Source organism: Oncorhynchus tshawytscha, linkage group LG13 (genome assembly GCF_018296145.1).
Source record: "Oncorhynchus tshawytscha isolate Ot180627B linkage group LG13, Otsh_v2.0, whole genome shotgun sequence".
Taxonomy (NCBI): Eukaryota; Metazoa; Chordata; class Actinopteri; order Salmoniformes; family Salmonidae; genus Oncorhynchus; species Oncorhynchus tshawytscha.
The window spans coordinates 80,276,694-80,287,835 of NC_056441.1; the positions used below are offsets into that span (position 1 = coordinate 80,276,694).

Below are 11,142 nucleotides of genomic sequence, written 5' to 3' on the forward strand. Positions count from 1 at the left end.
AGAGGCAGCCTTTTAACTATCCCAAAGCCTAGGACCAAGAGGCATGGAGAGGCAGCCTTTTAACTATCCCAAAGCCTAGGACCAAGAGGCATGGAGAGGCAGCCTTTAGTTACTATGCCCCCAGCCTCTGGAATAGCCTGCCAGAGAACATGAGGGGGGATGAAAATGTTGACATTTTTAAAATAGATCTTAAAACACATTTTTAGCTTTGCTTTTCCTGAGCAATGCTTTTTAGTCATTCCGTTTTTGTTATTCTTTAGTTATTTCTACCCTCTTATGTTTGTTGTATAGTAAATATTTCTGGTTTTATTTTCATAGTTTTTAATATGTTCTTTATCGTGAAGCGCACTGCATTGCATTCATGTCTGAAATGTGCTACATAATAACAACAAAAAGCTTGATTTGAAATAAGAAATACACATGTTATTGAACCCAGATCTGGTGGTCAGTGAAAACCAGTTCTGGTTGTTACCTCTCTTGCACTTCTTCTCCAGTTCCTGGGCCAGCTCAGGTTTCTTCATGCTCTCCAGCATGCGGATCGCCACCCGCAGGCCTTGCAGTTTACCTGACACATAACAATAACAATCATCATCATCATCAGAAACCAAAAGCACATTATAAATACATTACACATAATGTATTACCATGGCAACACCTCAAATGACAACCTATTCCTGCTGTAGTTGCTTCTTTTGTAGTAAGCAGTGCACTACCCGGGTGTGAATGTAGTAAGCAGTGCACTACCCGGGTGTGAATGTAGTAAGCAGTGCACTACCCGGGTGTGAATGTAGTAAGCAGTGCACTACCCGGGTGTGAATGTAGTAAGCAGTGCACTACCCGGGTGTGAATGTAGTAAGCAGTGCACTACCCGGGTGTGAATGTAGTAAGCAGTGCACTACCCGGGTGTGAATGTAGTAAGCAGTGCACTACCCGGGTGTGAATGTAGTAAGCAGTGCACTACCAGGGTGTGAATGTAGTAAGCAGTGCACTACCAGGGTGTGAATGTAGTAAGCAGTGCACTACCCGGGTGTGAATGTAGTAAGCAGTGCACTACCCAGGTGTGAATGTAGTAAGCAGTGCACTACCCAGGTGTGAATGTAGTAAGCAGTGCACTACCCGGGTGTGAATGTAGTAAGCAGTGCACTAACAGGGTGTGAATGTAGTAAGTGCACTACCCAGGTGTGAATGTAGTAAGCAGTGCACTACCCAGGTGTGAATGTAGTAAGCAGTGCACTACCCAGGTGTGAATGTAGTAAGCAGTGCACTACCCAGGTGTGAATGTAGTAAGAAGTGCACTACCCTGGTGCGACTGTAGTAAGCAGTGCACTACCCGGGTGTGAATGTAGTAAGCAGTGTACTACCCGGGTGTGAATGTAGTAAGCAGTGCACTACCCGGGTGCGACTGTAGTAAGCAGTGCACTAACAGGGTGCGACTGTAAATTTGTGGTAGTCTTTACCGAAGCGCTCCAGCATCTTATCCACTATGTCCAGCGTATCGCTCTCCTCCAGGTCAGTCATGGTGAAGGAGGGGTGGCGCCCACATAGATAGCGCTTAAACAGGTGTAACTCAGGACCACCCAGGGATGTCAGAGAATTCTGCATGGACTACAGAGAGGAAGGGGAGGAGAGAGTTCACATGCATACTCTCATAGCAAGAGAATCACAGATCAGACAGACATTCACATTGGTGAAAACATGCTCACACACCTTGAATATGTAGGGCAGGTCGAATTCAGGGTGCAGCTTGCCTGGCTGTTGCTCTTCATCACCCTCTTCCTGTGATTCGTCCTCAGGCTTGACGGGGGGCAGGGGCTCAGGGTAGTCTACCTGGATGGGGCTGCGCTCATCCCCTTCTTCCTCCTCCGCACATGTGTGTGGCCTCTCTGTGACGAAGGTTCCCTCTTGGGGATGCTCGCTGACAGACTGCTGCTGTGTGATCTCAGTGAAGACCGTCTCTGGAGACACGCTGCGGTTCAGCTGGACCCTGGAGGAACAAGAGTGCATCAGCACAACCTCAACGGCAGGACAGGAGAATGGATGGAAGTTGCATGTCAAACCTTTAAAAGTAACGTTATAGATTAGGGCAACATTGGGGAGAGCCAAGCCAAGCAGGAAACAATCTGATAGTGTTATGTGGTCACACTGTGTGAGTAATACCCAGTGATAGCATACAGTGCCTTCCGAAACTATTTTTCCCCTTGACTTATTAAATTGATTTCTCAGCCATCTACACACAACACCACAATGACAAAGCAAACAAAAAAATGCACATTTATTTCAAATGAAATACCCGATTTACATCAGTATTCACACCCCGAGTCAATAGACGTTAGGATCACTTTTGGAAGTGATTACAGCTGTGAGTCTTTCTGGGTAAGTCTCTAAGAGCTTTGCACACCAAGATTTTACAATATTTGCACAAATTCTGTTTAGAATTCTTTAAGCTGTCAAGTTGGTTGTTGACCATTGCTAGACAAGCCATTTAAGTCTTGCCATAGATTTTCAAGCAATCGATTTTGTCCCAAACATAATGCTTTGTATTCAGGAAATTAAGGTAATTTCATTGCCACATTTTTTGAGGTTTTACTTTAGAGCCTTATTGCAAACAGGATGCATGTTTAGGAATATTTTTTATTTAGTACAGGCTGCCTTATTTTCACTCTCATGTAGGTTAGTATTGTGGAGGAACTACAATGTTGTTTTCCAGCCTCAGTTTTCTATCCGTCATTAAACTCTAACTGTTTTAAAGTCATCATTGGCCTCATGGTGAAATCCCTGAGCGGTTTCCTACCTCTCTGGCAATTTAGTTAGGAAGGACGCCTGTCTCTTTGTAGTGACTGGGTGCATTGATACACCATCCAAAGTGTAATTAATAACTTCACCATGCTCAAAGGGATATTCAATGACTGCTTTTTTTTACCCATCTACCCTTCTTTGTGAGGCATTGGAAAACGTCCCTATGCATTGTGGTTGAATCTGTGTTTGAAATTCACTGATCGACTGAGGGACCTTACAGATAATTGTATTTGTGGAGGTGAGGTAGTCATCCAAGAATCATGTTAAACACCATGCTACTTATTATGTGAGCTAAGCACAGTTTTACTCCTGAACTTATTTAGGCTCGCCATATCAAAAGGGATTGAATACTTATTGACTCAAGACATTTCTGCTTTCCATTTAATTCATGTGTAAACATTTCTAAAAACATAATTTCACTTTGACAGTATGGGGTATCGTGTGTAGGTCAGTGAAACAAAAGCTCAATTCAATCCATTTTAAAGGATAAGTTCGTGCCATTTACAACAAAAATAGAGATTTGGTTGTAAAAAAATATATATACTTCTTTCAATTCAGGCTGTAACACCACATTATGTGGAAAAAGTCAATGGGTGTGAGTACTTTCTGAAGGCACTTTAGGTGGTCAGACAGGTTTGACAGGCAAGCTGTGTGTGTGTGTGTGTACCGTGTGTGTGTACCGTGTGTGTGTGTGTACCGTGTGTGTGTAGTGAAGGTGGGTAGTTCCGATTTGCAAGGTGAGTGCTGAGCCTCTGTGATGTTCTCGTCCTGTTCCTCCTCATCACTCTTCATGGAGCCATAGCTAGAGGGAGGTCTCTCCTGGTTCTGGCTCACCTGTAGGATCCTGACATCATCCCAGGAAATAAAAACTAGTCACTTTTTCAAAACGTGTATTACTAGTTGTGGTTGGTGTCCCAAAATATATTTGGGACGTGGAAAGGTTCAATTCAAAACAACAGTCTGCTAACAACAAGTCTTTACATGTTTCTCTGACCAGGTAGTTTGTCGCCGGCTGCCTAGCTATTTAAAAAACATATACTGAGATGACAGAGAAGGGAATATAGCTCAAATTACTAATTTGGTATTTGTCCAACAACACCGTAACACACTGACGCTAATCGTTCAAACAGTCTTTACGGAGGCCTAACAAACAGTGGTACCGGTCCACTCACCTCTCCACTTCTGAATCCGAGTCCATTTCGGTTCCCCCGACAGGCTCAAATTCCGAATCTCCTGTGAAGGGGGAGAGATTATTCTGGTGCCGTCGGTCAAATTAATGAAGTAGCAGGGAGTTGAAAAAAATTAGGTTGGCTGCCCTAAGGCCTAGTGCTAACGATTGTGTTGTATTAGCTAACGTTACATACCAAGCAAGTTGTGACACTGGCATTTCGACTTCTTGTACAGAATGTAAAAAATGCCTTTGTTTGCTTTCAATGCCTATTGGGTGCGCATTGATAATGATCCCAAAACTATACAGGCAAGTACATTTAGAAAGTTATAATACCCTACTCACAACACTACTAACCTACCAGCTCTCTTACCTCACACCTTTTCAAAATGTCGGACTTTAGTTTCGCTTTCCACCTTAAAAGAGGATAGTTTCTAAACCCTGACGCGCAACATCGCGAGACTACCGGGAGCGCTGGCGAAGCAGATCAAACAGGCCAGGCCGGGATTTGGGGGTTGATGCCGCGTTCAAGTGCTAGTCGGAACTAGGAAACTGGAAAATGTCTGATTTGTTAATTCGTTAAACGCGTCACGGTAAACTACAACAGGTTAGCAAGTCGGACATTTCTGAGTTTCCTAGTTCCGAATAATACTTAAACGTGGCAAGAGAAGTCAATGGGCGAATTCGAGCGGATCACTTTTTGTGAAGACGCCGAACAACGTTGTCCACCGCTTTTCAAATGTGTTGCATTATGACTATGAAAAAGTCGGACTTACAACTATACTGAACATATTTATAAACGCAACATGTAAAGTGTTGGTCCCATGTTTCAAAGCTGAAGTAAAAGATCCCATTTTTTCATACGCACAAAAAGCTTATTTAAACGTTGTGCACAAATTTGTTTACACCATTGTTAGTGAGAATTTCCTATTTGCCAAAATTATCCATCCACCCGAAAGGTGTGACATATCAAGAAGCTTATTAAATAGCTAATTAAACAGCATGATCATTAAACAGGTGCCTCTTGTGCTGAGGGCAATAAAAGGGAAGTTTAAAATGTGCAGTTTTGTCACACAACACAGTCCCACAGAAGTCTCAAGTTTTGAGGGAGTGTGCAATTGGAATGCTGACTACAGGAATTGCCTCCAGGGCTGTTACCAGAGAATGTAGTGTTATTTTCTCTCCCATAGCCGCTTCCAACATCGTTTTAGAGATTTTGGCAGTATGTTGAACCGGCCTCACAACAGCAGACCACGTGTAACCACGCCAGCTCAGGACCTCCACATTTGGCTTTTTCACCTGCGGTATCATCGGAAGGGGTGTGGGAGTGCTGAGAAGTATGTATTTCTGTAATAAAGGCCTTTTGTGGGGAAAAACTCATTCTGATTGGCTGGACCTGGCTCCCCAGTGGGTGAGCCTATGCCGTCCCAGGCACACCGGTGGCTGCGCCCCTGCCCAGTCATGTGAAATCCATAGATTAGGGCCTAATGAATTTATTTAAATTGACTGATTTCCTGATATGAACTGTAACTCAGTAACATTTTTGAAATTGTTGCATGTTGCATTTCTATATTTTTTTCAGTGTACATTTCTGAAGTTGCTCCTCCCCAATTGCAACTTGAAGTCATAACCAAAGCATTGGGGAGACAATCTTCTGTTGCACATAGATGGTTGATGTCGCCACTATCATTGGTTATTATGAATGCATGTTACAGTTTTGGTTGGATGACTATTTAAACTTAAATGCATGTTTATCCATACATCCTTACAATCTAACTACATAAGATATACATGTGATCCAAATTGTTAACATAAATAAATGAAATACCCTACTTGTGAAAATATAGCTCAGGGATGGGCAACCCCAGTCCTCGGGGGCCTGATTGGTGTCAAACTTTTGCATCCACCAAAGCCTGTAAAATGTGATTCATCACTCCAGCAAATGCGTTTCAACTGCTCCAGAGTCCAATGGCGGCAAGCTTTACACCCTTCCAGCCAACGCTTTGCGTTGCACAAGGTTAACTTAGGCTTGTGTGCAGCTGCTTGGCCATGGAAACCCATTTCATGAAGTTCCCACAACCAGTTATTGTGTTGACATTGCTTCCAGAGACAGTATGGAACTCATTAGTGTGTTGCAACTGATTACAGAGGATTTTTACTTCACAATAACAGCATTTACAGTTGACCGGGGCAGCTCTAGCAGGGCAGAAATTTGACGAAAAGACTGGTTGGTAAGGTGGCATCCAATGACGGTGCCACGTTGAAAGTCACTGAGCTCTTCAGTAAGGTCATTCTACTGTCAATGTTTGTCTATGGAGATTGCATGGCTGTGTGCTCGATTTTATACACCTGTGAGTAACGGGTGTGGCTGAAATAGCCGAATCCACTCATTTGAAGCGGTTTGAAAGTTTGTCATTGGCTTAGATACTCTGATTGGTTAGAGACGATCCGAGTTTGGGAAATGCTGTGAGTCAGCCCCCACATTCACCGTGACATAAAGCCCTCCAGACAGACATGCCCCTGCAACACAGCCCAGTGTTGAAGAACCAGCTGAGTGATAATCAGAACCGATTTTTAAAAACGGTTCAGATGAGACCGCTTTCCAACCAGCACCACAAGTTCCTAAACACACAGTAGCGATGTAGTTATACTCATGGTCTGATATGGGGCGGGTCAAACACTGTGTCCATTGTTGCTCCAAATCATCTCGTAGGCCTATGATCATATGTTGCTTGTCTGGTGTAAAGAAGTAGTGCTCACCTTGCGTGTGCTGGTGGGAATCTTTGGGGACTTGCTGTTGTTAGTCCATTGGGGACATCCTCTGTGCCTTCCCTCCCAGCTGCTGGTACTTCACACTCCCCGCCCAACTGCGGGAAGACTACACTGCTCCGGACGGTGGGACAAGCCCCGGAACGTGGTAGCTGGTGTTCCCTGGAGACTTGTGTGAAGCGTGTCCTGGGGATTTATAGGCGGAGCTGAAAATCCTATTCAAGCCTCTCTGTAGGAAGCCACTTAGAGGCTGCCTTCTGGGGCTTGTTGTTAATGGTGAATGATATGGACTGTCTCCGCACAGCCGGACAGACAGAGGATGGATGTTTCAGGCCTATTGTTTGGAGCATGCTAACAGATTTTTAAAATGTATTTATTTAACCTTTATTTAACCAGGGAAGTCAGTTAAGAACAAATTATTATTTACAATGACGGCCTACCCCAGACAAACCCTAACACGGACGATGCTGGGCCACTTGTACGCCGCCCTATAGGACTCCCAATCACAGCCGGTTGTGATACAGCCTGGAATCGAACCAGGCTCTGTAGTGACGCCTCTAGCAGATGTCCTACTGAATTTCATTTAATTTAAGGGACAATTTTTTCAATACATGCACTACCGTTCAAAAGTTTGGGGTCACTTAGAAATATCATTGTTTTTGAAAATAAAAGCACATTTCTTTTGTCCATTAAAATCACATCGTTAATTGTTAATGCTGTAAATGACTATTGTGGCTGGAAACGGCTGATTTTTCATGGAATATTTACATAGGCATGGAATATCTCCTGTGTTCCAATGGCACGTTATGTTAGCTAATCCAAGTTAATCATTTTAAAAGGCTAATTGATCATTATAAAACCATTTTGCAATTATGTTAGCACAGATGAAAACTGTTGTTCTGATTAAAGAAGCGATAAAACTAGCCTTCTTTAGACTAGTTGATTATCTGGACCATCAGCATTTGTGGGTTCGATTACAGGCTCAAAATGGCCAGAAAAAAAACATTATTGTTCTGAGAAATGAAGGCTATTCCATGTGAGAATTTGCCAAGAAATTGAAGATCTCGTTCAACGCTGTGTACTACTCCCTTCACTAACAGCGCAAACTGTCTCTAACCAGAATAGAAAGAGGAGTGGGAGGCCCCGGTGCACAACTGAGCAAGAGGACAAGTACATTAGAGTGTCTAGTTTGAGAAACAGACACCTCACAAGTCCTCAACCTGCAGGTTCATTCAATTGTACCTGCAAAACACCAGTCTCAACGTCAACAGTGAAGAGGCGACTCTAGGACGCTGGCCTTCTAGGCAGAGTTCCTCTGTCCAGTCTCAACGTCAACAGTGAAGAGGCGACTCTGGGACGCTGGCCTTCTAGGCAGAGTTCCTCTGTCCAGTCTCAACGTCAACAGTGAAGAGGCGACTCTGGGACGCTGGCCTTCTAGGCAGAGTTCCTCTGTCCAGTCTCAACGTCAACAGTGAAGAGGCGACTCTGGGACGCTGGCCTTCTAGGCAGAGTTCCTCTGTCCAGTCTCAACGTCAACAGTGAAGAGGCGACTCTGGGATGCTGGCCTTCTAGGCAGAGTTGCAAAGAAAAAGCCATGTCTTAGACTGTCAATAAAAATAATAGATTAAGATGGGCAAAAGAACACAGACACTGGACAGAGGAACTCTAACTAGAAGGCCAGCGTCCCAGAGTCGCCTCTTCACTGTTGACGTTGAGACTGGACAGAGGAACTCTAACTAGAAGGCCAGCATCCTGGACTCCATCCTGGAGTTCTCGCTCATTGTGATGAATATAAAAACAAGTGTCTTGCAACATGATAGCTAGCAAACTCTGTGTGGGTTTTAAGGGGTAAGTTAGCAAAATAATGTTGCATGCATAGTAGCCAGAAGGCTAGTTCTTCATGAAGAAACTTAGCTATGTCATTGTGTTGTGTATGCCCTGAAATGAGGCATATAGATGAAGTCAAGTGAAAATACATTGTTGGAGTATGGACAAAGTAGCTAACTTTAGGCTAAGTGCAAAGATGATTCAGGATACCTCTTTTAAACTAGCTGTTTTTTTTGTTACATTCAAATATTATATCTATGATCATACAGGTTAGCCAAAAGGCTGTGAAATCCTCTGGATTTATTATTCAAATGCCTCAGCCCTATGACAGGTAAACCAGCAACAGTTCTTTCACATTACTATGCGTGCAGATGAAGGAAAGGAGACAAGGAAAGAAAGTCACTATTGAGATGCAATTCAGAGAATTGTACTTTTTACTCAACACTCTCTAATCCCTTTTCTGTCTGCGTCTCAATACAGTAATGGCATCCTTTCCTATTCTCAGTGCCACATCGGAGTCCTCTCATATACCTCTCTCTCTGTTTCTCTCTCAGAAGCTCTGATGGAGGAGCTCAACCAGGGCTTGCGACCACTGAAGCAAAATGCAGAGAAGAAGTTCTGCAGCCGCTCGATGCATGTCAACAACAACAACAACAACATCATCACAGACTTTAATAATACGTCTCACCTGGGTTCTACCTGTCCTTCAACGACATCTCACACAGCAGTGTGTTGAGTTCACACAGTCACGCACACAGGGTGTCTCTGGACAAAACTGGTGCACTATATAGGCGATATTATGTAATTTCAGACAAGCCTCTCCCTGAATGGACACAGGTGGCAGGGTGGTAAAATGAATTTCTCTAGTACAGGTATTCCCAAACTGGGGTACGTGTACCCCCAGGGGTATGCGCAATCCCGTCGAGGCTACGGCAAATAAAAATGTGATTAACATTTATAATTTATTTCTTATTTTTATTTGTTACATTTTTAAAAAAAATATATATTCACATTTTCAAACAGTCCATTTATATTTTCCAACGGGGCTATACATTTGGGTGAAGTTTTTTTCTCGCCTGAGTAGCCTCGTTTCACTGACAAAAATAAAATTAAACCTTCTTTGGACACTGTGTTAACTAACCTCCAGAAGAGCTTCAACGCCCTACAACTCTCCTTCCGTGGCCTCCAACTGCTCTTAAATGCTAGTAAAACTAAATGTATGCTCTTCAACCGATCGCTGCCCGCACCTGCCCGCTCCTTGCATCACTACTCTGGTAGGTTGTGACTTAGAATATGTGGACAACTACAAATAGCTAGGTGTCTGGTTAGACTGTAAACTCTCCTTCCAGACTCACATTAAGCATCTCCAATACAAAATAAAATCTAGAATCGGCTTCCTATTTCACAACAAAGCATCCTTCACTCATGTTGCCAAGCATACCCTCGTAAAACTGACTATCCTACCAATCCTTTACTTCGGCGATGTCATTTACAAAATAGCCTCCAACACTCTACTCAGCAAATTGGATGCAGTCTACCACAGTGCCATCCGTTTTGTCACGAAAGCCCCATACACTATCCACTACTAGGACCTGTACACTCTCGTTGGCTGGCCATCGCTTCATACTCGTCGCCAAGCCCACTGGCTCCAGGTCATCTATAAGTCTTTGCTGGGTAAAGCCCCGCCTAATCTCAGCTCACTGGTCACCATAGCAACACACGCTCCAACAGGTATATTTCACTGGTCATCACCAAAGTCAACCCTCCCTTTGGCCACCTTTCCTTCCAGTTCTCTGCTGCCAATGACTGGAATGAATTGCAAAAATCACTGACGCTGGAGTCTTATATCTCCCTCACTAACTTTAAGCATCAGCTGTCAGAGCAGCTTACATATCATTGCACCTGTACGCAGCCCATTTAAAAATAGCCCACCCAACTACCTCAACCCCATATTTTTATTTACAGTTGAAGTCAGAAGTTTACATGCATCTTAGCCAAATACATTTAAACTCAGTTTTTCACAATTCCTGACATTTAATCCTAGTAACAATTTCCTGTCTTAGGTCAGATAGGATTACCACTTTATTTTAAGAATGTGAAATGTCAATAAAAGTAGAGAGTATGATTTATTTCAGCTTTTATTTCTTTCATCACATTCCCAGTGGGTCAGAAGTTTACATACACTCAATTAGTATTTGGTAGCATTGCCATGACATTTTTTAACTTGGGTCAAACGTTTCGGGTAGCCCTCCACAAGCTTCCCACAGTAAGTTGGGTGAATTTTGGCCCATTCCTCCTGACAGAGCTTGTGAGTCAGGTTTGTAGACCTCCTTGCTCGCACACACTTTTTCAGTTCTGCCCACAAATGTTCTATAGGATTGAGGTCAGCGCTATGTGATGGCCACTCCAATACCTTGACTTGGTTGTTCTTTAAGCCATTTTGCCACAACTTTGGAAATATGCTTGGGGTCATTGTCCATTTGGAAGACCCATTTGCGACCAAGCTTCAACTTCCTGACTGATGTCTTGAGATGTTGCTTCAATATATTGTGAGCGGACCAAGTAATTGGGTGTCACTCTAA

General features: G+C 43.4%; 1 protein-coding gene across 4 annotated transcripts in view; it reads right to left on the reverse strand.

Annotated features, from left to right (window-relative positions):
• nlrc3l (NLR family, CARD domain containing 3-like) overlaps positions 1-4,398 on the reverse strand; it is a 28,089-nt gene extending 23,691 nt beyond the window's left edge. Inside the window, exons 1-6 of one of the 4 annotated variants that reach the window (XR_006078709.1) lie at positions 4,338-4,398; positions 3,969-4,029; positions 3,494-3,640; positions 1,708-1,984; positions 1,458-1,605; positions 473-565 (exon numbers count right to left, since the gene is read on the reverse strand). Coding sequence is in view for 3 of the 4 variants with exons in the window: in XM_024416808.2 (XP_024272576.2) it covers positions 473-565; positions 1,458-1,605; positions 1,708-1,984; positions 3,494-3,640; positions 3,969-3,994 (691 nt within the window). In the remaining variant the exon portion in view is untranslated. The other 3 variants (XM_024416808.2, XM_042296401.1, XM_042296400.1) reach the window with 3 other exon arrangements.
• Between the last annotated feature and the right edge of the window lie 6,744 nt (positions 4,399-11,142).